Source organism: Vulpes lagopus, chromosome 8 (genome assembly GCF_018345385.1).
Source record: "Vulpes lagopus strain Blue_001 chromosome 8, ASM1834538v1, whole genome shotgun sequence".
Taxonomy (NCBI): domain Eukaryota; kingdom Metazoa; phylum Chordata; class Mammalia; order Carnivora; family Canidae; genus Vulpes; species Vulpes lagopus.
Window position 1 is genome coordinate 106,085,215 of NC_054831.1, and position 25,566 is coordinate 106,110,780.

The window sequence follows — 25,566 nt, forward strand, 5'->3', positions numbered from 1 at the left end:
ACCTGCTGTGTGTGTATGTGCGTATGTGCATGATTGTTGGTACGTACAATATGCATTCTACTAATAGTGCTAATAACACCTTGCGTCTATTTAAAGCCGCTGTAAGGAGCACAAGCAGTGGTTTATGGGAAAGCTCTCTCAGTGTTTCCCCATTCCATTTTCTTGCGTGAGCCCAGCCACCCACAGTCTCTAAGTGGATCTGCTGATGCAGGCTTGCATGGGGATCAGGAGGGGGTGACATGGAAGGGACATTTGGAGCAGGTGTCAGGATGTGGCCAGGAGACTGGTGTCAAGGCCAGGCCTGCGACATATTAGAAGCAGCCCTTGAGTGTTCTGCTTCTTGGCTTTTGAATGACTTTTGTAATTACTGCCCTCTGTGAAAACCGCATGAAGCACCCATTGTGATTTCCAGACTCTTCATTTCGAGACATCCCGCAACCCAGTCTCTCCTTGCACCCTTCTTCCTCCATGCCTATCGGATTGCCCACTGGGAGAAAAGAAGCTTCTGCCCAGGCCCATCCCTTGTCCAGAAGTGTTCCAGGCACTGCCTTGGAAAGGTAAGGCTTGGTGTGCTTTCTCCTCTTAACACCCAGAGCCACTGCGGGAGCTGATGGTCCTTCCTCTTTCCCTCCAGCTTCAGAAGATCGGGGCCATCCCTGGAGTCTGAGAGTGACGGGAACAGCTGGAGAAGCAGGTCTCATTCTGATGAGCTGTTACAGTCCATGGGCTCTTCTCCCTCCACGGAATCCTTCTTAATGGAAGGTGAGGAGAAGACATGTTTGTTTGTGAGGATTTGCCAGGAGGAATTTTTCCCAAAGGATCAAACATATACTCTCTTTGGTGTTGATTGGTTGTTTTTTTTTTTTTTTTAATAATTCTGTTTCATGGCAACTTTTTGGTATAAAGTTTTTTTTTTTTATAAAAGAATGAAAATTTAGCCCCAGTGAATATTGTCAGGTAGTGGCCAAGGATATATTAAATACACTTGTGGCATAAAGATAAGAGAATGAAATGCACTGTGTGCTTGTTACTGTTTAAAAGGGTTTTTGAGCTACTGATGGGGGCACCTGGTTGAGCATCTGCCTTTGATTTCAGCTCAGGGAGTGACCCCCAGGTCCCAGGATCGAGTCCCACGTCGGGCTCCTTGCAGGGACCTGCTTCTCCCTCTGCCTGTGTCCTTGCCTCTCTCTGTGTTTCTCATGAATAAATTAATACATAAAATCCTTTTTTAAAAATTTTTCAAAAAAATTTTGTTTATTCATGAGAGAGGCAGAGACACAGGCAGAGAGAGAAGCAGACTCCCTGCAGGGAGCTGGATGTTGGACTCAACCCAGGTCTCCAGGATCAGGCCCTGGGCTGAAGGTGGCACTAAACTGCTGAGCCATCTGGGCTGCCCACATAAAATCTTTAAAAAAAAAAAAAAAAAAAAAAAAGAACTGATGAATTGGAATAGGGATCATATGTTAAAATACAAACTTCACTTAGTTAAGCTGGGCTTGCCAAGACTTCTGAGATCCGTATGCCCACCTGTTGCCCCCTACTTCTAGGGACTAAAAGCATTTTTTTAAAGCATATTTTGTAAGATAGGATTTAACCTGGGGAACTGTGCGTTGTATCCAAGCTGTATCAGTAAGTGAGGGAGGACCGAAGGAAAGGGGAGCAGCGACAAGAGAAAGGCCTGGACTCTGCTCCAGGAATCCACTGCTTTTATTTTCAACTCAAGTCTTTGAATCCATCCTCATCTCACGCTGGCTCCTCTGAGCCGGATTCCCTCTGAGGAGTGCTGTTTGGGCAAACAGGATTTAGTTTTCCTGGAAGGAGTATATGTGTGTGATGGCAAACGCTGTCAAAAAAATCTCTACTCAGCTGTGCCTGGAGCCCTAGTGCCCTGCTTTCTTGTTTGTGTTAAGGACAGCAAGCCAAGTCAAGAGCAAATCAAGTGGAGAAGTACAAAATTCAGGTTTGAGTAGACACTGCAGAGTAAACTGGGGCAAAAGAGACTGTGTGTTTGAGGTTCTGTAGGCATATTGTGCACTCTGAAGGTTACCAAAGATTAAAAAAAACAAAATAGAGCATGTCAAAACAAACAAAAGAATCTTGAGATGTCTTGTTGTTGTCGTCGTGTGTTTGGACATAGTCATCATCACTGTTTTAATGATTCTTTGCTTTCATGCGAGCTGCCTCGATTTGGACCCTTTCACCAGTTTGGTTTTTGGGTGTCTCTGCTCCACATCAACCGCATTTGGGGTTAGTTGTTTCTGGGTTCAAAGCAGGTTTATTTTGTGTGATGAATCCGTGGACGTGGGTACTTTGGAAGGTGTTTGTTTTGTGGTACCCCATTCCTGGCTTTTGTGTTCTACACGCACACTAGATGTCGTGGACTCTTCTCTGTGGAGTGACCTCAGCAGTGACGCCCAGGAATTGGAAGCAGAATCCTGGAGTCTGGTGGTGGACCCCTCCTTTTGCAATAAGCAGGAGAAAGATGTCATCAAAAGACAGGATGTCATTTTCGGTAAGCATTGAAAATATGCTCTCAGGCCGAAGCAGGGTGGTGGGGGGAAAGAGCATGGAGCTTGCAGTCCTCCAGGCCCGGGTTCAGATCTCCGTTTTGTTCCTTGCTGGTCGCTTGATCTCAGACAAGTGGTTTAATTCGCTTGGATCTTAGTTTCTCTGATGGTCATGTTTAAAACGCGAGACTTGATCGAGGCGTTCTCTGTATGTGGTACAAGGCAAATTTTATTTCTCAGATTCTTTTCAAGTTTACTTACACGTGGCCTGTACTTCTTTTACTGTAAGAACCACAGTGAATTTTCCCATGCTGTAATGCAAGGCAGCCGGGCAGCCAGGTATGTAGCTCTGCAGGTTGCCCCATGCACCCCTAGCGGGCACCCCTCACTAGACCCGGCGGGATGGGCTGCACCTGGGTCACAGCAGCATTAGCCTGAGTTCCATAGTTGTCGCTGTGAATTTCAACTCTCAGATTGTACTGTTTCGAACAGTTGGGAGCAGAGGCAATCTGAATTAGGGGAAGTTAGTTAAATGACAGATGAGTTACAGAAAAATAAAGCTTAAACCATTTAAAAATACAAAGTGGAAAAAAAAAAAGAAAAAAAAATACAAAGTGGATCCTCAGAAGTCATTCCCAGAAGGTACCCTACTTTAAAGATGAGGCTAGCTCTTTTTTTTTTTTTTTAAACCAATTCTTTGTATGCGATATGGGTCCCAAAGTCCAGTGGCGACGGATTCTTTCTCACCTGTGTCAGGTTGGTGGTGGTTATGCAGGTCAGGAGCATGGTTTGAAATCTGTCCAGGGCTGTATAGGTAGGAAGATGCTGTCCCTTTTACTTCTCTTGCAGTTTATATTATAATTTTTCTTTGTTTACTTATTGATTTCATACATTAAAAATATAATCTAGCCCATTTGGGATGATTTATCATGTGCAGTTGTTCACAGCGTGGACTTTGGGGTCACAGGGGTTTGTAATCCAGAGAAAATCCCTCCCTCTCTCTTCATTGTCTTTAAGGATGAGGAAAATGATTCCTATTTTTGGGCTCATAATGGATAATTAGATAAAAGGATTAAATGAACTGATTTTAATAAGTGCTTTTAGTGCACAGTCGGTACAAAAAACATGATTGGAAATAATATTTTGGAGCCTGTGGGTTGAAGAGATTTTTGTGTATGATAAAATAATAAAGCTACGGTTACATTTGTTTACCCTCCATGGCTAATATTTCAGAGTCTTCCTCCCTGAGTCTGGAAATACTCACTAATCTCTAGCTGTACTTATGGTGCTCCCACAAATCACGAATTATTTCCTCTGATGCATTTTTATAATGGAAATAGAATTCACATGCCACAGAATTGGCACAGTGTGCACTTTGGTAGGTTTTAGTACGTTCCTGGAGTTGTCCAACCATCATCCACTATCCAGTGCCAGAGCATTTGCCTTCCTCCAAAAGGAACCCTGTGCCCTTAGCACACCCTCCCCATGTGCCCCCCGCCAGCCCCGGCGCCCGTGCACCTGCTTGTCCCTGGGGATTTGGCACCAGCGGAGTTGTACCATATGTAGCAGGCTCCTTCTCCTTAGTGTAGTCTTCACAGTTCATCCGTGTCGTATATCAGTACTTCATTCCTTTTTTTTTTAAATTTTTATTTATTTATGATAGTCACAGAGAGAGAGAGAGAGAGAGAGAGAGAGAGGCAGTGACACAGGCAGAGGGAGAAGCAGGCCCCATGCACCTGGAGCCCGACGTGGGATTCGATCCTGGGTCTCCAGGATCCCGCCCTGGGCCAAAGGCAGGCGCTAAACCGCTGTGCCACCCAGGGATCCCACTTCATTCCTTTTTGAGGCTGTATGTCATTTCACTGTGAATATACCATGTTTTGCTTAATCATCAATTAATGTTAATGGTCATTTTGGACTATTTTCACCCTGGGGGGTCACATTGTGACTTTATGTTTAGCCATGGGAACAACTGCCAGATGATTTCCAACGCAGCTGCACCATTTTACACCCCCCACCAGTGACGTACTGGGGATTTTGCTTTGTCTGCCTCCTTACCAACACATTTTTATTGTCTTCCCTTTGTATTACAGTTAGCCTCACGTGTGCAAAGTGACTTTGGGTTTGATTTGCATTTTCCTGCGAGCTAATGCTATTAGTATGCTTATTGGTCATTCGTATATCTCTTTGGAGAAACACCTGTTCAAATATTTTGCCCATAGTAAAGTGGGCTTTTTTGGTTCATTTTTGTCTTTTTACTGTTGAGTTATAACACTTGTTTTAATACTCTGGATGCGAGTCCCTTATGAGATATTTTTCTTGCATTAAAAAAAAATTCAGTCCTTTTACTGGAAATGCCAGCATTACTCTTCCCATAGAAGCTTAGTAATTAGTGTCATTGGCAGCTGCACTTTATTAAACATTGATATTTGAAAACGAAACTTGTTGAAAAACATCTGATTGTATGTTTCTTGCCATATTTAAATCACCTGTAGTCCTACAGGTAATCCTACAACCTGTAGTCCTTGCTGTAGTCCTATGACCTGATACACGTTTTCCTTGAACACCTCCGTTTTTGAGAAACTCTCTTTCCATAGACATTGCATGTAATTTTAGTAATCCATGCTAAGAGCTGAAATTCCTCTCCCCTAGTTTCTGTCTGTTGACTCCATCCATGTAAGAAGTCTCCTCTCTGTCCCTGGGCTGGCCCTTGGCTGCTACCACGCAGCTGGCCCACTGCCCTCTTTTACTTTTTCCTCTTTTGATGAAGACTGTTACTTGCTTGGAGATTTAGAGCGAGCTGTCTACTACCTTTGGGCTCTCAGTTTATTCAGCTGGGAGTACAGATAAGATCTACTTACTCGGATCTGAGAAATAAGTAATATATACTATCCAACAAATATTAGCACCTGTTGTGTGCCAGGCATTCAGTCTGGAAACCAGGGAAATAACAGCAAACAAAATGTGCACGTTTCCTCCTCTCGTGAACTTACTTTGTTGTAGGGAGACAGCGTACAAGACCTACATACAGTGTAGTACAGGGTATGTGTAGAGTACCTAGCAGGATGTAGGTAGTGACATGTGCTGAGAAGAAAAATAGAATAGTAGGCTGTATCAAACAGGGGCACAAGGGTTTTAAATGTCAGGGCACACAGGGGAGACATAAGAGACAAATAATATTTGAAGAGACCTGGAGGACTTTGGGAAGGAGCCCGATGGGTTTGGGAAGAAACCATCTCAGGGTGAAATAAGTCAATTGGAGAAGGACAAACATTATATGTTCTCATTCATTTGGGGAATATAAAAAAATAGTGAAAGGGAATAAAGGAGAAAGTAGAAAAAATGAGTGGTAAATATCAGAAAGGGAGACAGAACTTGAGAGACTCCTAACTGTGGGAAACGAACTAGGGGTAGTGGGAGGGGAGGTGGGCGGAGGGTGGGGGTGACTGGGTGATGGGCACTGAGGGGCACTTGATGGGATGAGCACTGGGTGTTATGCTATATGTTGGCAAATTGAACACCAATAAAAAATAAATTTATAAAAAAAAAAAAGAAAGAAACCGTCTCAGGCTGTTGGAACAGCAAGCGTGGAAGCCTTCGAGTAGTAGCTTACTTCCCCCCATTCCTTGGGCTGCCTTTTCACGTTATCCCCAATGTCCGTTGATCATCACAGTCTGTTTCCTCCTGGAGAAAAGGGAATCAGTGCTGACTCTTGTAGTGAAAGAGTATCATCGTTCATAATGTCCCCCCCCTTCCTTTTTTTTTTTTTTTTTTTAGTTTGTATAACATTTGGGGTTTAGCCACTAATGGAGGTCACTGGAGTACTTGGCTGTTAAAGCTTGTTTCTGCGCATGTGTTTCAGAGCTGATGCAAACAGAGATGCATCATATCCAGACCCTGCTCATCATGTCTGAGATCTTCAGGAAAGGAATGAAGGAGGAGCTGCAGCTTGATCACAGCACCGTGGATAAAATCTTTCCCTGCTTAGATGAGTTACTTGAAATCCACAGGCATTTCTTTTATAGTATGAAGGAGCGAAGGCAGGAGTCCTGTGCTGATGGTGACAGGAATTTCGTCATCAGCCGAATTGGAGATATTCTAGTACAGCAGGTAAGAGGGATGTGAAGGGCCTAACCTCAAACACCCAAAGGTTTGCAGACACTCTACAACGTTAAGAGCCTATGAAATAAGTCAGTTGGAGAAGGACAAACACTATATGGTCTCATTCATTTGGGGAATATAAAAAATAGTGAAAGGGAATAAAAGGGAAAGGAGAGAAAATGAGTGGGAAATATCAGAAAGGGAGACAGAACATGAAAGACTCCTAACTCTGGGAAACGAACTAGGGTTGGTGGAAGGGGAGGTGGGCGGGGGGTGGGGGTGAATGGGTGACGGGCACTGAGGGGGGCACTTGACCCCCTTGACGGGATGAGCACTGGGTGTTATGCTATATGTTGGCAAATTGAATACCAATAAAAAATAAATTTATAAAAAATAAAATAAAATAAATAAAAAAAGAGCCTATGAGAGACTGGAAGTGCTTTTCCATTACTGCCAGAGGGGATTGGTTGGTTTTCTTTCGTTTGATATCCCTTTGTGTGCCTGGTGGCTGAGATGCTTTAGCAGCCAGTGACCTACATCTGTGTGTCTTGGGACCTGGTGGGATGATCCCTATCCCTCTGTCCACTGGGAGTCACAGCCATACATAAATCTCTTATGTAAATTCTACTTAGACTTGAGGTGATGGCTCTGTAATAACAGGGCTCCCTACCCATTCGGACCTGTGATAATCATGCCGATAACCCCATGATAGATGTAGGCTCATCTCAGGAAGGCTGTGTAAGATGTATTATCAGCAAAGCCTTAGGGCTCATGCCTGGGGGACAACACAGCAGATGTCATTAAAAGGAGGCACTTTTGAGGCACTTGGGATGTGTGAAGCACCATGAGAATGGATTGTGCTACTCTCCTCATAGAAAAGGAAAAACAAAATTTTGGCAATTCATGTTGGCCTTCTGATCTCTTCGAAAGGGGTTTTCTGTGATAAAGATGCTAATAGAGAAGTTAGATAACTCATGTTCTGTTCAATGACCATACTAGGACAAGCACTTTCAGGGTGCTTGTGTGCATATTGCCTCCTTTCCTTCCTCAACTCTCTATACAAGGTAGATATTATTGTCCCCATTGTACAAATATGAAAACCGGGGCTTGGAGAAGGTCATGATTTTCTCAAGTTCACTTACCTCCTACATAGCATAACTGAGATTTGAATCCCAAAATCTGTTCTAGTTGTTTAGAGAGTTAGCTTCATTTGACGTTCTCTAGATAAATACCAAAATGTCATCTTCTCCAAAAGACTAATTTTGAATCCATTTCACTGTGCAGCACCCAGTGATAATAGAGTCCAGATGTTGGTTCATTTACTAAAAATGGAGGAGTTAAGTTCATTGATACAAATATGCTTAGATACTTTTAATGCACAGAACCCCCCCTCACTTAGTTGTTCAATAACTATTTCGCATCTAATAATTTAAAAATCTACATTAGTAACACATTCTTAAATCAGAGTAATCTGCTTTGCAGATTATCTATAAAGTCCTAGACCTGTTCTGTCCTCATAATTCATTGGAAACCTACAGTGCCAAGTTAACAGACTGTAAAGCCCTTTGCAAGACAGTTTGAATGAAAATGTCAGAATATGTCTGAACTTCAATCTGGGTGCATTCAAAAATGAAGTTAAAGATGTTTTTGTCATTTGAAATGATTTACATCTCTTTTCTTGACAGGAATACTGTGTTTTGAATCTAATTCAGAGCACTTTTGTTTATAAGTGACTTTTCATAGTCAACATATGTTCTATCTCTACCAGTTCCATTTTTAATTCATTGCTGTGCATAAAGCAGGACTTAAATTGAGAATAAGGTTTGGGAAGTTGGCTATTGCCCAGGATGAGCTTGGTGCTGCTTTTGGATGAAGCACACATTACTCCCTTGGGGAAAGATTCTTGATTATTTAGGGAAAAGAATCTAAGCCTGCTTTTGTGCTGCTGTCGTTGGCTGTGCATAGGGCTAAGGCAAAGGATCTCCCCCAGTATGATAAAAAGTTGTCTCCTGAGGAACATATTAGCGGAATCTTGAGGCAGCTGGTGTCGGTGTGGTGCTCTGGGAACAAAGGAATAGCTAACTATCGAAGGGATGTAGGGGGGAAGACTTGGGGGAAATCCCTCACTCTTGGGCTATGGAGAACCTTAATCAGGAGGCTAGCCTGGAATATGATGCTAATTTAGTCAATGGAAAGAATTGGTATTAAAAGGAAATTGTGGGGGATCCCTGGGTGGCTCAGTGGTTTGGCACCTGCCTTTGGCCCAGGGCGCGATCCTGGAGTCCCGGGATCAAGTCCTGTGTCGGGCTCCTGGCATGGAGCCTGCTTCTCCCTCCTCCTGTGTCTCTGCTTCTCTCTCTCTCTCTCTCTATGTCTATCATAAATAAATAAATCTTTAAAAAAATAAAATAAAATAATAAAAAGAAATTGTGAACATGAGGAACATGGTTGGTGTAAAGTAGGAGTTAGCCAACTTCAGGTGCATAAGAATCCCTTGAAGCTTGTTAAAAATAAAGACCGCTGTGTTCCAACACCCTAGTGGTTTTGTTTTTGATAGGATTGGGGTGGGACCTGGGATTTGGCTTTTTAAAATTTTTAATTTTTGAGATTATTTTTTCCCCAATGCTGACATCTTGCGAAACTATTAAGCAGTATCATAAGTAGGATACCAGCAACGATGTAGTCAAGATAGAGAACGTACCCACCATCGCCGTCATCACAAAGATTCTTCATCTGGCTATTCTATAGCCACACAAACTTCCCTCCTGCCCCTACCTCCTTCATTGTTGGCAACAACTAATCTATTCTCTGTTTCTATAATTTTGTCATTTAAAAAATGTTAGATAAATGACGTGTGTTGTATATAGATTACACGCATAACATGTAATCTCCCTTGGATTGGCTCCTCTCCCTCAGCCTAATTTTCCCAAGAGTCATGTAGATGATGGTGTGTATCAGTAGTTCATTCCTTTCATTGTTGAGTACTGGTCCAGCGTATGGAAGTCCCACAGTTTGTTTCATCACTCACTTGTGGAAGGACATCTGGTTGTTTCTCGTTCTTGGCTATTAGAACTAGAGCTGTTTTGGGGTGCCTGACTGACTCCGTTGGTAGAGGGTACAGCTCTTGATTTGGGGGGTTGTGAGTTTGAGCCTCACAATGGACGTAGTGTTTGCTTAATAAAAAAATTTTAAAAGAAGAAGGAAAGCTGTTTTTAAACATTCATGGACAGATTTTTGTGCACACTTCAGTTCTCATTTCTCTGGGATAAGTGTCTGGGTTGTATGATAGTTCCATGCTTAATTTTGTGAGAAACTGCCAACTATTTTCCAGAGTGGTCGTACTGTTTTACATCCCCATCAACAGAGTACAAGTAATCCAGTTTCTTTGCATCCTCACCAGTATTTGGTGTTGGCACTATTTTTTATTTTGGCTATTCTGAAGGATGTATATGGATAGCTCATAGTGGTTTAAATTATAATTCTCCCGTGGCTGATGACAGTGAACATATTTCATGTGCTTATTTGTTAACTGTATATATCCTCTCTGGTGAAAGGTTGACTCATGTCTTTTGCTCATTTTCTAATGGATTGTTTTCATACTGTTGAATATTGAAATTTCATTATATATTCTAGATCCTACTCAGATCTGTGATTTGACTTTGTCAGATATATGATTTGCAAACGTTTTCTGATGTAACTCATTTTCTCAAAGTTTGATGAGATCCATTATTTCAGGATTTTCCTTTTAAAGGTCATGGTTTTGGTTTCACGTCTAAGAGCTTTTTGGTCTGATCTGAGATCTCAAAAGATATTCTCTTACGTTTTTTTCCTAAAGGTTTTACAGTTTTATGTTTTACATTTAAATCTGTGATCCATTTTGGGTTAATTTTAGTTTAAGATATGAGCCGCAGGTGAAGATTCATTTTTTGGTTTTGGTCAATGGTTGTCTAATTGCCCCAGTGCCGTTGGTTGGAAGGAAGGATCAGCCTTCCTTCATTGAATCGCTTCTGCTGTCAAAAATGCATTGGGCATTTGGGGTTCCTACTCTGTTCTGCTAATCTATGTGTCTATCCTTTCACATGATCTTAATTGTAGTTTTATAATAAATCTTGAAATTGGTAGACTGAGTCCTAGTTTTTTTAAAAAAAATTTTAGGTATTATTTTTCCATCTAAATTCTACAATAATCTATTATCTATTTCAAAAAAAAAACTTGCTGGGATTCTGATGAGGATTGCATTAAACTTGTAGATCTGTTTGGGAATATTGCCTTCTTTACTATGTTGATCTTTCAATTTATGAACATGGTGAATCTCTCCATCAGTGTGGATCTTTGATTTTTTTCACTAGTGCTGTATAGTTGTCAGCATGGAAGGCCTGTGTGTACTTTGTTAGATTTTTATCTAAGTCTGTTTTTTTTTTTTGAGCAATCATAGGTAAATTAAGAATCTGCCCTTGAGACATACTGACCTCAAGCATAGTTAAAACTATGAGTAAAGATGAAAAGATCAGAGATGGGGATGTAATGCTGAAGTACTTGCCAAGGGCTGGGTGGGTGTGTTCTGGTTTCTCTTACAATAATATTGAATATTGCAGAGGCCAAAACATTGGCATTCAGGTAATTCAGTTGTTTCCCTCCATAGTACCTTTGGAATCTAATATGGCTCCCATCTAGATTTTTCTACAGAGCTGTTTCCTCAAGTTAAGCTTATTGAAATATCCAGCCGTATCTCTATTTGTCCATCAGTTAGCAAATTGGTATTCTGATTATTTATCTTTTGCTTTTACCTGCTTCCTGACACACTTGTGATGTGCTGACAAAAATCAAATTGCGAATTGAGTACTGAGTCCGCGGGCATGATTGGTTCATCAATGTAAATAATCAACCCATGAGAGGTCACACCTTCTTGAACCACCCCCAAATGTCACAGCATAGCTTTTCTTTAGTCTATAAAAGTAATAAAACAATAGGCTGAAATGATAAAGTTGCTCAAACACCCCCCCCCAAAAAAAGTAAAAGATAACAAATGTTTTTCATTTGACTGATAACTGAATTACCTCTGTACTGTATGGTATAACCACAGAAGGTTGATCTCTTCCCCTTACCTCTTGGCAACTTCTGACTTTAATTTAGAATGTGTTTGGGGAAAAGTAGAGATTGTGTTCAGAAATTTTATGTTTATTCTTTACTTGCCTAGAATATATTGAAATCTATGAAAATTGCATGTTCTTTTCAGTGTTTAGAACTGATTACATTGATAAACCATCTTTTAAATGTTACTCTCAGTTTTCAGAAGAAAATGCAAATCAAATGAAGAAAATATATGGAGAATTCTGTAGCCATCACAAAGAAGCTGTTAGCCTCTATAAAGAACTCCAACAGAATAAGAAGTTTCAGAATTTTATTAAGGCAAGTATTTTTAAACTATTACAAAGTGGTAAACCAGCTTGAAGAAATAGTTCATGCTTTCTTGTTACATGACCTTAACAACGTGCACATCTAGGTGCTGACTTTCAGGGGAAAGAGAAGAAAGCGATAGGCTCATGGCAAAGATGGAAAGTCTCTTCTTCTGTCTTAGTGAGAGATATTTCTCCCAAATCATTTCCTTTTGTATCTTATATTTGTAAAGTGTCCTCCAAGCTTTTGACTACCTTTGTCATATCCTGGGTTGTCGTTTTATGTCCTGAGAAGTAATAAACTAAAAGAACCTTAGTAAAAATACACAATCGACCCCACCTCCACTGGATTAATTTGAAGCAAATCCAGAACATCATATAATTTCACATTTATGTAATATGTAACTCTAAGCAATGCATCTTTTATTTTTTAAAAACTATTCATTCTTTTTTTTTTTTTTTTTTTTTTATGATAGGCACACAGTGAGAGAGAGAGAGAGAGGCAGAGACACAGGCAGAGGGAGAAGCAGGCTCCATGCACCGGGAGCCCGATGTGGGATTCGATCCCGGGTCTCCAGGATCGCGCCCTGGGCCAAAGGCAGGCACCAAACCGCTGCGCCACCCAGGGATCCCTATTCATTCTTTTTTTAAATTTAAATTCAATTTGCTAACATACAGGACATCATTAGTTTCAGATGTATTTTTTCAATACATCTTTTAAAAATTACAATGATATTATCACAGTAAGTTAAGAATTATTCTTTAATACCTTCAGAATACTGACCTGAAGGTCAGTATTCAGATTTCTCTAAAAAATGAAATGAAATTGGATTGCTTAAATCAGAATCTGACTGAAGTTTACATGTATATGAGAGCTATATCTTTTAAATCTCCTTTGATTTGGATGTCCCCCATCTATTTACTTTTCGGTGTGCGATTTGTTTGTTGAAGAAATTTGTCCTTCAGAGTTCCATAGATTGTACATTTTTTCTTTTATTTTGAGAATGTTAGCAGATTCTCTTCCTCCCCACAGAACACACATGTGTATTGAGAACTTGAAAACTTAGAGAATACTTGGAAGTTTTTAGGAAAAAAGTTGGCCTGATTAGAGAGAACTCTAAGTGCTGTGATGAATAATAACAAATGTAGAGGAAGACTGGTTAGAAAAACCAAGAGCTAACTGCGAACTCACGCTCAAAATGTAACTTTGATTTGTGAATATTTTCCAGGAGCAAGAGCTCCTCATAAATCTTAACACTTTATAAACTTGCCTACTTTTGGAATTAATTGCCAATACATCAGAGTAATTTGAAACTTCTTAATCTTGGAGAGTTAGGTTATTAAGAGATTAATGACATAGTGTACGATTTAATGACAATCAAGTTTTAATTAATGTATATTATGTTGCATCTGAATAGAATGATACAGTAGTAGAGTCTTTGAATTATTAAACTCAGACCTAAAAAGAAACTATGGTTTCTGTGTATAAAAATGTATGTATATATTTTTAAGCTTCGAAATAGTAATCTTTTGGCTCGACGCCGAGGAATCCCAGAATGCATTCTGCTAGTCACTCAGCGCATCACAAAATACCCTGTCCTGGTGGAACGGATTTTGCAGTACACAAAGGGTGAGTGATAACTTCCGGGGTAAACATCTGCCTCTGACATTAGTTTTAAGCATAGCTGAAGTGTCGTCAACAGATACAAATGCTTGTGGCCTGTGATTCATGAAGATTATTAGGGCAAAACTTGTAGACCTTTAGGATCTGGATCCTTTTGGAGAGGTTATCTTTTAAAATGTAGCTTGGGCAGTCGTCTGAATTTCTCCAAGCAGCCCAAGCCAAGCAGTGTTCTTCATACTTTGCCCATCCCCTCTTTAATTTCCCCGTATCCAGATCTTCTTAATGCCTCTGCTTCTTCCTCTTCCTACGACCATACCAGTAGTCTGGCAAAACATACCGCACTGACCCTATCACCAGGTGTCAAGTCTTCCAAGCAGTGAATTATTAAATTGAGAATGATTTATGATGGAGCTATTTTAATCCCGTTGATTCATCACATCCCAGTGGTAACATCTAGGCATCCTGTGAGAAGCTAATAAAGCACATGGCTAGACCACAGGCTCCTTGGAGGACAGAGAAGGCCTGTGTCTTCTGGTTCACAACTGAATCTTTAATGCCTGGTGCCGTGACTGGTACAGGAGAGGCTGTCAGTAAATAAAAACCTACCAGTGCAATGAACAAATAAATAAAAATGCCTGCTCCTCCAGCTAGCTTACTGAGCTTGGGTAAATTATTTGTTGGATGGTAGCATGTTAGGTTGACAGGGGCTTGGGTTTGGAAGCATGTAAACTTGCATTGCCATTGCATATATTTGGCTTTACGGCTCATTAGTTGGGCACGTTCGTTAACTGAGCCTCGGTTTTCTCCATTACTCAGTGAGACTAATAATCCTCAGGGAATTGTTGTGAGGATTAAATGAGATTGTTGCATAAAATGCCCAGTGCAGAGCCTGGTATAAACAAAAGACTCGATACGTGGGAGCTATTTCTGTTCCTTCATTATGACCCGTTGACTTGGAGGTAATGAAAGAAGTAGTGAGATCTTAAATGGCCACTCTAAGAAAGTCAGCCTTCAATATCCTCTTTTTGGGAAGCGATCTAGGCACATGGAAAGGCATGAATGTTTCCTTTTTTTTTTAAGTCACATTAAGAATTAAGTTCAGGCAGGAATGGTAGCCTCTGTTCCTTGTATCCCATTCTCAGCGCTCCCTGTAATTCAACATAAAAGAAAATAGAAGCACAATATGAAGAGAAAAGTCTCATAAATGTTGCTCTCAGCAAAAAAAAAATGAAAACAAAATTAAGACTTAGTTTGCGTGCTGTTCATATGAAGCGTAAGGTCTAATACAATAGCTCAAAGACTAAAATCCGCCCGGCGTGTTAGGCCTGCTACTGCTACTCAGAGCCACCGCCTGCCAGATGCTTGGTAGAATGAGTAAGAGTCGTTACTGCTGCGAGTCAGGAACGGTGAGTGTGACGTAGGGGTTTCCAGGCATAGCTGTCCGGATGCCTCCTTAGATCAGGCCTTGCCACCGGCTGGTTGTCGCACTCTCTCGCTCCTGGGGACATTGGTCTACGCGACTCGGTTATGGCAGTGCTTCTCAGACTTCACTAGGCCTAGTCCTTTCCTGCGGATCTTGCTGACACACAGGTTCCATTGCAGTTAGGTCTGAGGAGGGGGCCCAAGCTACTCAGCCAGACTCCCAGGTGGGGCAGCCCGCCGTTACAGGACCGGAATCTGGCCCCCATGGTCAGAAGACGGAGCCTTTTCTCGCTCTTACCCCAAGTTGCCTTATAACTCAACTTTGATTTTCTTTACTCTCCTTTCCCATATATGAAGTATGCTCTTTAAAAAGGAGAACCTTGGTGGGGCGAGGGGGGTGCTGCTTCATGTTTGGTAAGCAAAGAAGACACTTTCACAGACAGTGAGAAAGAAGGATCTTCCTTGTGGAACATCCCTGCCAGGATCCGTTCCTTGATTTTCTGGAACAAGCTTCATGCTTGTAGGACATTTACAACCTGGAAGTGTTGAGACTCTTTGAAGACTTGTCGTCTCACTTGACTGCTGTTTCTTTGGATTTCTGCTGCTGTAGGCTTTCGTTGTCTCTGCCAGTTTTTCTCCTTTCCTTCTGGTACCTTCTGACCTCCTGAGACTTTCACTTCTGTTTGCCTCAGTAAACATGAACTAGGTGTTCCTTATCATCAAATACGAAAATAGTTAGGTTCACTTTCATCTGAAGTTCTAGAAAGCTATTCCAGAAACTCCTCCAGAGTTTTTTTTTCTTAATATAACTGAGAAATAGGAGTAGCAGCCTATGTTTTAAAGAAAAACAACTGGAATCGATGATTATCTACTATAGGCATGACTATGGCTGACTCACTAGGCACAGTGCCTTTGTCCCATTTTTCTTTTTAGGTTGGAAAAGTGTTGAAATATAATTTTGAATATTTTATGGCGGGAGGGATCCAGGAAGGCAAATGAGTCTGAGGCCTTTCCAAGTCACCCCACAGCTCCCTTTCAGGAGAGGATCCTAATTTGGACCTGCAGATTGGCTAAGTTCTAAGAAATTTGGTGAAGGGCTTACTTGATTACCTGGGTCTGGGAAGGTAATGTTCATTGCTCTTGGGGAAGGTCAGATCAGTCTTTATAACTCAGACATTTTACTGACAGCGTGTCAGCTGAACCTTATCTGATAAGTAAATCTTTTATAACTAAACCTTGTAACAGTTCTTTTTGGGAGGAAGGGTACAGAGTGATGATAAGGCATTTGAACCTAATCCAACATTTTTGTACTGTGTTTTTTTTTTTTTTGCTATTTGTATGATTTTAATTGCATTTAAAACTAAATTCCTTAGCGCTTCTGGCATATCCTATAGTGTTCTTTTTTTTTTTTTTTTTCTATGCAGAAAGAAGTGAAGAACATCAAGACTTGTGCAAAGCTCTGTGCTTAATTAAAGACATGATTGCAGCAGTGGATTTAAAAGTCAGCGAGTATGAGAAAAACCAAAAATGGCTTGAGATCCTAAATAAGATTGAAAACAAAACCTACACAAAGCTCAAAAATGGCCACGTGTTTAGGAAGCAAGCACTGATAAGTAAAGAAAGGACTCTCTTATATGATGGCCTTGTTTATTGGAAAACTGCTACGGGTCGTTTCAAAGGTATTGTAGCTCCAACAGACCAGTTTCTCCTTCTTTCACATATGTTACTCATTTAATAGGACATATTTTCAAAAGAAGAGTGGTTCAGAGATGGCAGGCACACACACAAACCCTGGGGAAGTGGAAAGATTCCCGTAGGCTCAAGTCATGAACCCCAGTAGGCAAATGCTACAAATCTTTGGTGGGAGTTTGCTGCCCCAAGCAAAACTCTTCATATGTGTTTTATGAATTTGCAATTTGGGATACTTAAACCAAAGGAGCTGAGAATTCTGCTAATTGTTGGCACAGAAATATTACCCTGGCAAATGTAGTGTGTTGAACATGAGGCAGTACGCCCACACACCTAGAGTCTGTGTGCCAAGCCAGCTGGGGGCTCTCACGCCTTCGAGGGGAGAAATGAGCTCTGAAAGTCCTATTTCTTACTGAGTAATAAGATGCACAAATATACATGTTGGCGGTGGTGCAGACTTTTCCTCAGTGCTCCTGTTTGGCATGACCTGGCATTAACCTATGTTCATCTAGTTAGACTCTAAGACCATTTATTCAGCTTCTGAAGGGCTGATTCTGATCCAGACTCTCTTGGCTCTGACTACACACTATAGAATCGCCTTGGGAGCTTAAAAAAAATCACCCATGTTCAAGTCTTCTCCCAGATATTCTGATTTTATTGGTCTAGGGATGAAGCTCAAGCATAGCAATGCCTAAAGGCTCCCAGCTGAGTCCACTGTGCAGCCTGGGTTAAGGACCACCGGTCTGTTCTCTGTCTCCTTAATGTATCTTAATAACTTCCTCAGGTAAGGGAGAGGAGGAGGTTGTTAATGTCTAGTTACTCCAAGGTAACTAGTTGCTCAAAGGTAACCCTTTGGAGGATTATCAAGCGTTCGTAGTGTTTGCAACTAACAACCGAAATGGGATTTGTTGATGCAGCAGTGTTGCGGCTAAACATTAGCCACAATTAGAACATTAACCAAACTAAGACATTAACCTGTCTATAGACCCCAGCACCTCAAGTCCTTTGCTCTCGGTCCGTTTCATCACATGAGCTGTTTGCTGACTCTGTGTTAGGATGTTTAGTCGGCTAGTAAAGGTGAGTTCCTGTGAACAATTTGTGGGGCAGTGTATGATTATTGCAAACTGTGCCCGGGTCTAGACGTAGTGATTCAGCAGATTTGCATACAGAATTCAAGGCAGAAGTCGCCCTCTAACAGTTACCATTAAGCTTCTTTTTCTAAAGGCGAGGGCTTGCTCCATTCTATTAGAACCTTGGTTTATCAGATGTTTTTTTTTCCCCATTTTGAAGGCTACAGTATTAAATGCTGCTAGAAATTTAGCTATACCTCTGGTTACGCAAAAATGCACGCTTAAACACAGCTAAATCTAAATTGTAGAGTTTATCTTTGGCTATCACAGCACAGGCATTTTCATAAAGGTTCTTTAATTACACTAAATCTTAGTCATCTTTTTAATAAATTGGTTTAGGTTTCTACCACGAAATCAGAACGTTTGAAAAAAGTATTTGAACAGTAGCTCACTTCATTAATACTAGTAATATCTTTTCTTTGAAGATATCCTGGCTCTACTTCTAACTGATGTGCTGCTCTTTTTACAAGAAAAAGACCAGAAATACATCTTTGCAGCTGTTGTAAGTACACAGCCATGTGATACATATTTTAAATGGCCGAGTCCCACGTATCTTGGAAAAATGCCTAAAATTCCTTGTGAAATTGAGTAGTCGCTGGCAGGAGTGTACCCATTATATTCCCATTTAGTATTAGCGATTGCAGTGTAATAAGCATCTCATTTGGTTTAACAAGCGTGAAAAGTATTGATTTATCGGAGCCCAGAGTGGTAGTCAGCTAATTCAATTAACTGCTAGTTTAGTTGTCAATTGTTAACATAAAAATACTGTAGGATTTTGGTTTGGGTTGGTGGGCAAGCACTGGCCTAAACCCCTCAAGTGACTCTCTGACTCTCTTGGCATATCTTTTAGATCCCTCCCACCCCCTTCCCGACCCTGCTGTCCCAGGCATTCAGATGTTAATGCTGGCAACAGCGAGTCTCTTCTGGAATCTTGTTCTGTTTCCATTAGTCTGTCCCTGCTTTACCCGTTGCTAGCCCTATTCATAACTATAGTGATGTTCCTTCCACCAAACAAGAGGACACCATTGTGGTATCTAAAGTTTAAAGAAGTTTCTTCCTTATTTTGACTACAGTGACTACTAATTACAAAGATTATTCATATGAAATGTATCATTGTAGTGTATTACATTAATCTCCTTGATGGTGCAGAGTTAGACTAGAAGTCAACCAGGGTGTAACTTTTTTTTTTTTTTTACACAGCATCTTATCCAAAATGACTCACTTTTAAAGAAGGAAAATGTCATAAATTAACTTTGTCAGCCTCATGGAACAGTAGGCCCTGTTAAAGGAAAGAATCCAAGATGCAATGCCATTGTGGGCATTACAGTGGTGGCTCTCTAAAATGGTTCTTATTTATCATCCATTGACTGATAGGACATTCGGGTACCACTAGTAGATGTGATCAGTTCCAACTGGTTAAAACCAAACCCAAAGCTTATCAAAGTTGCCATTCAGAGCAAACAAAGAAGCATGCTTTTCCAGGGTGGATTTGGGAGAGGAAGAGGTTGGTGGAGTGCCTCACCAGCCCATCTGTGCTTGTCGGGTGGCCCAGTAGGCCTTGTCCCCCTGTTGGGCACGTTGGGCTGATGCCAGGTTGCATAGGGTCAGGGATTACTTCACAAGGCTACTCCAGAGGCTAGCAAGGAGATTTCCAACAAGTCCCCATGGCTCTGATGCATTTGAACTGTATATATTGCAGATTTCATGACGACCTACTGATTTGTCCCTCAGCCTCTCTGTGCTGTTGTTTGGGATGTTGTGAACAGAGAGAAAGTAGGTGGGAAGGTGGAACCATTTTGTTTGTTGATGGGAGGTGAGGACCATGTAGAAGAGAAAACAAATGTGCACCACACCTTTACAGAAACAGAAGTTTGTTCAAAACCAGAGAGCTGAAAGAGAAGCAAATTGTGCTTTCTTGAGTGTTATTACAGGTCACGGGATCTGCTTTTGGGTTGAAGGGTAGACACAGCATAAAGACAACTACCTTATTTTCTAAAACAACATAGCATATGGACTGAGATGAAGGTGTGATGCTCACCCAATAGTATGACTTGAAATATGGATCTGTCTGTCTTGTGTGACCTCTTCAAGACTTACCTGTGCCAGCCTTAGACCACATTTGCTATGAAGTGAGATGTTAGGTGTGCAGTCCCCCAAATCCCACAATGAAGGCGGCCACAGCTTAGCACCTCTTGGTAGAAGGTGCTTGGCTCTGGACAACAGTGAGATGATGCTGATGCTGTTCCATGGAGATGCTAGCCTGACACAGCGCAGCTTTGATAAAAGCCAGCTAAGCCCTTGTCCATGTCAGGGAGCAAAATAGAAAACATTACCCACAAAGAGTCGAGGGCACTGTGTTGTTCCAGCACATGCTTTTGAGTTGCATCATACACATTTAATTAGCACAGCCCTCCAGTCGTAAGGATCTTATAGTGGACACCATGGAGGAATTGCTGTATCAGTGAGGGTCATACAAGTGACTGGGTTTCCTGGTTCTCCTCTTGGCATTAGGGAAAGTTAGCATCATGGTCATACCCACAGGTAAGTTTCTCTGCTCTTTGTGCTGTTCGAGAAACTTCTTTAGGAAATGCTTAACTTGCTACATGTTACAAAAGACATGATGAATTTGGAAATGGCCAGAAGATGAGCAGCTGATATCAGCAGAAGAATGGCATTCCTTTTTTTTTTTTTAAGATTTTATTTATTTATTTATGATAGACCGAGAGAGAGAGGCAGAGGCACAGGCAGAGGTAGAAGCAGGCTCCATGCCGGGAGCCCGACGTGGGACTCGATCCTGGGACTCCAGGACTGGGCCCTGGGCCAAAGGCAGGCGCTAACCTGTGGAGCCACCCAGGGATCCCAAGAATGGCGTTCCTAAAGAGAATTTTGATTTTAAAGAGAACTCAGCTGGCAAAGGGAGTAGGAACCCACATCCATGAAATGAGTAGGAACACATAGGTATGTTCATTAAATCATGGGTTACTGAGTCTAGGAGGATCTGCTGAATATTAAAGAAGGTAACTTCAAAATGAACAATAAAAGAGACAAGGGAACGTGGAGGGGTGCAGGTGCAAGTTCAAAGCAGGAAGAGTCTTAGCGCGCTGTCACTTGGGACTTTGAATGTCATTCCCAGCAGATACTGGTGATGCTGTATCAGCCACTCCATGGAATTGCAAATGGAGGCAGGGTGACAACGGGGCCAAATGTAGCAGTGACTTTTCCTCTTCCCCTGGGGCAGAGGCTGTCAGCCTACCTGCAGGGATTGGCAGGAAACACACAGGAGGAACTGGGAGTGGGCTTGGGATTGGGGATCCCATGGCAAGTGCTGGAGACTGGAGCGAACTGGTGAGAACAGGGCCTGTCTCGCTGAGGGCAGGGATGACTCAGCTACAGCCAGTGTGTTCAAGGGAGTGCATGGGCCCACGATCGCCATTCTGCTTTGCGCAAGAACCTACACATCTACAGTTTGTTAAAAAAAAAATTTTTTTTTAAAGGGGGAACGGGAAATCCCCCAGCTTTTAAATGTTGGCAACTGTTAAATCTGTTTTTAATATACTATGACACAAGTAAGACATCTCTGCAGGCTGGGTTAGGCCTGGGCATTAGCAGTTTTTAACATCTGTTTCTAAGGTAGACCCGTTACTCCCATCCCTAAAGATTTAATTTGAATTCTTGATCATCTCTCGTGTTCTCGTGTGATCGGTATGCGTAATGACGGACATGCCTCTGATGCCTCATCTGTTGGTGATTTAATTAATGCTGCTTTCTACCTGCTGACCTGTTTTTTTTTGTTGTTGTTTAAAACATATCTGACCTTACCACCTCCCCTCCTTCTGCAACACTTACCAACTGGTTCAGATCATTTCATCCTTGCTAATGTCTTAAGCAATTTAATTTATTTATTTTTAAAGATTTTATTTATTTATTCGTGAGACACACACACACACAGAGAGAGAGAGAGAGAGAGGCAGAGACACAGGCAGAGGGAAAAGCAGGCTCTATGCAGGGAGCCTGACGTGGGACTCGATCCCAGGACCTTGGGGTCATGCCCTGAGCCAAAGGCAGGCGCGACCCTGCTGAGCCCCCCAGGTGCCCGTGTCTTAAGCATTTTAAACCCACTCTGCCTCTTATATACTGAGGCCATTTACCTTGTAAGCTGAGGAGCCCAACTCAGTGCATTGGAAGAAGGAAAGCAAATAAGGTCTTAGGTGGTGTATCCATTACTGAATAAAGGATATTAATAGTGTTCAGGGGCTCTCCCTAATTAAAGAGGGCAGTGTTCGAAAAGTTGTCATTTTTTGGTTTTATTTTTTGCTGCTCTAAGAAGAATGGGCTGAAGAGGTATTCTGAGAACACCCCTGCACACAACCCTAGACCCTGCGCAATGCTGGGAAAGTGGGCAAATGAGCCGTAAGGAGTCAGCCTTGCGGGATGTGGTGGCGTGTTCTGGGTAAAGGTATTGCTCAGTCCCCGAAGAAGGAGCCAAACCATGTACTGCTACTGACTCTAAACAGTGCTGAAAGCCACAAACCAAAGAAAATTCTTCATACTTAGCCCCAGAACTGTTTACCTCCCACAGGGATTCTTTTGGTCATGATTTCAAACTACGGCTCCCCGCCTGAATCAGCATTATCATCCTCTTCCTCATCACCAACTCCCCAGTGCTTAGAATGGGACGTTGGGAGGTCACAGCGAGTGTTTGTACAAGAGGTGATTCTGTCATAGCCTGTGCACTAAAGTTCAGCTTATCTCCTATTCCGTTCTGCTAGAGTCGTGCCCAATCCACCTCTACAGACGCGTACTGAAAGCCGAGTGTGTGCCAAGCACTGAGCTAGGAGTACAAAGATGAATCTGACCATTCCCGCCGGCCAGAGGCTCATGCGGGTGGTGGGGAGAAGAGGCCTTGGCAGGTGGAATTATAGAAGTTTTGTTGCTCTGAACTATGGTTGCAGAAAACCCTGGTTATGCTCAGGGAACCTGAGGTCATGCGCCCTCCTCGCTGTCATTTTCATGGTCTGCCCTAAACACTGCTAACTCCAACGGACTCATAGGCCTTCCACCTGCCTCCATCTCCCGGTCATAGCTGATGCACTATTTTCCATCCCACGCCCCTTCTAGAAAAGCCCCCAAGCCCCTGACTACCTACGGCATTTTGATACTCTCACTGCTCTGATTGCTCCAAAGTGGTCCCTTTAAGCCGCTGATTCTTAAGGACACGCGTCCTCCTGTATCCTTCCTCTCCATCCTCTCTCCGCCGTGCCCTTCCTGTTGGAGATCTTCCCAACTTGCACGGCGCCTTTGAGAAGTCAAAGTGACATGACTCGCCTGATAACTCTCGCTTTCCCCAGCGAACGTGTTTGGCGAGACCTTTGCTTTACCTGCACGCCTTCCTATTTTATGTAGGATCAGAAGCCATCGGTTATTTCCCTTCAGAAGCTCATTGCTAGAGAAGTCGCCAATGAGGAAAGAGGAATGTTCCTGATCAGTGCATCCTCTGCTGGTCCTGAGATGTACGAAATTCATACCAACTCCAAGGAGGAACGAAATAACTGGATGAGACGAATCCAACAGGCCGTGGAAAGGTAACCCTTCCTTCTGTCCACATTCTGGGGGATGGCCTTGTTCACTTGGGGAAGGCGTTCTGACCATGTTTCCTCTGCATGAACCCTCCGCCTCAGCCAGAGTGGCCTGCTCCCTGCCCTCCGCCCCTGCCTGTGATAGCCTCTCACGTGCAGCTCTGTCCTCTGCGCCTCCCTGCATGTACAGCCCTAACCCCTCTACCTGTGTGGATCCTGCTCACCCTTGGTGCAGCTTGGGGCTTCCCTCCTTCATGAAGACCTCTTCGGCTCCAGGGGTCTCTTCCTTCCCTGAGATTCTTGGTCATCCGCTCTCTCGAGCGTTTGCTCGGTGCTTGACGTAAACTGCCTTGTCGCTCTGACCTTTCCCTGCGGATACGTGTTTGTTAGACTGGAAGCTCCTCGGGGCAGGGGCCGTGACTTTTGGTTGCTCTTTATGTCCAATTCTGAAGAATCATCCAATAAACATTTTTCAATTGGTGGATTGAAGTGTTCTAAGTCAGTTTCCTTCTCATCATTTGTGTTTTAATGAGTTTTTTGAGAAACGAGATGGGGTGAGGGTGAGCATTCTTTTTTTTTTTTTTTAATTCATTTATGATAGTCATACAGAGAGAGAGAGAGAGAGGCAGAGACACAGGCAGAGGGAGAAGCAGGCCCCATGCACCGGGAGCCTGACATGGGATTCGATCCCGGGTCTCCAGGATCGTGCCCTGGGCCAAAGGCAGGTGCTAAACTGCTGCCGCCACCCAGGGATCCCAAGGGGGTGAGCATTCTTAATGGTAATTTGATGAGATGGATCTGGAATGATGTTTTGCAAAACTCCTCCCCCTCAACTGCACCCCACCCGACCTGCCACCCTACCTCTGTCTCCTCCAACTCCCTCCACTCTGTCCCTTTAAGAAGTAGCCGCATGTAGTAGAAAGCAAAACTTTGTGTTTGAGTTGCACCTACTGGAGTGTTGGTAGTGTAAGGTGTGGGGGTCCACGTGTACGTGAGCGCATGTTTGTATATGTGTGTGTGTGTTTGGATTTTTGAGTAATCCTGTACTTCTGACTCTGAGAGTGATGTCGTGTTGTGCAAAGTCCTTTGTATACTCAAGAAAACCAGATATCTTGGCCTGAGGGCACGAACGGTTTTCTTTATGCTGAATTTTTCTTCTCTGAATAATGCTGTCACCAAGTCCCCACGTCTTACTAACAAACCTAAAGATGTTTGGATTTGGTTTCAGTCGTCTGTTTTTGACTGTTGTCTTTTCAAGTTGCCCAGAAGAAGAAGGGGGAAGGACAAGTGAATCTGATGAAGAGAGGCGGAAAGCTGAAGCAAGAGTGGCCAAAATCCAGCAATGTCAAGGTACCGTGCAGTCATCTCCGCTTCCCTGGCTGGGGTGTTCTCCTTGGAGGAAGCCCTGGGTCATGAATGGGAGGGTTGTGATTAAATGTTTAATCTAATTCTACATGCCTGAGGCTCACCCACCACTCTTCAGGACAAAAAGCATTGGCTCGAGGAGTGTTTGAATGAGACAACTGTCTCCCTCCTTCCTCCTTAGTGATTTAAGATATAACACATTTTCCAAAAAAAAAAAAAATTGGGCATATAATATACATGAAAGAAGAATTGTGAGCCGTGTAGGTGCAGAAAGGCAGTGGAGTCATTGTGCAGTGGTGTGATTGGGGTCCCGGCGCTGTCAGGTCATAGTTGTGTGAGTGTGGACGAGGAGCCCCTTAACTCTGCACGTCAGAATTAAGGAACTCAGATTAGCTCAGGAAGTCTCATCTCTAGCTGGACAACAGAATTACCTTGGGAGTTTTATAAAAACTGCTGATGCCTGGACCCTATGCTCATCCGGTTCATCTGTCTACAGGTGGCTGTAGATGTCAGTGTTTTAAACTCTTCCCAGGTGATACGGAGGTAGACTGAGAAGCCCTGGAATTAGATGCTGGTCAGGGCCCCTTTAAACTGGAAGAATTTAAAGTGTTGGGATGTGTTAGGATCAGAGGAAAATGATACAGGCAGAGATGGTCAAAGAAATTGGATGTTTAGATACAAAAACATAAACTAGTAGGTTTGGCTTTAACCAAGATGGGCTGAAGCCCAAGTAGCTTCGGTCCTTTTGCCTCATTT

At 42.5% G+C, this 25,566-nt stretch overlaps 1 protein-coding gene across 15 annotated transcripts in view; it reads left to right on the plus strand.

Moving 5' to 3' along the window:
* Positions 1-25,566, plus strand: part of ARHGEF28 (Rho guanine nucleotide exchange factor 28) — a 297,631-nt gene that overhangs the window by 225,941 nt on the left and 46,124 nt on the right. For all 15 annotated transcript variants that reach the window (XM_041765582.1, XM_041765596.1, XM_041765581.1 and 12 more), the window contains 10 exons: positions 413-557; positions 635-762; positions 2,372-2,512; positions 6,370-6,617; positions 11,895-12,017; positions 13,517-13,634; positions 16,475-16,729; positions 18,295-18,371; positions 23,273-23,451; positions 24,704-24,795. In XM_041765582.1, coding sequence (XP_041621516.1) covers positions 413-557; positions 635-762; positions 2,372-2,512; positions 6,370-6,617; positions 11,895-12,017; positions 13,517-13,634; positions 16,475-16,729; positions 18,295-18,371; positions 23,273-23,451; positions 24,704-24,795 — 1,506 coding nt within the window. The remainder of the gene's footprint in view (positions 1-412; positions 558-634; positions 763-2,371; positions 2,513-6,369; positions 6,618-11,894; positions 12,018-13,516; positions 13,635-16,474; positions 16,730-18,294; positions 18,372-23,272; positions 23,452-24,703; positions 24,796-25,566) is intronic.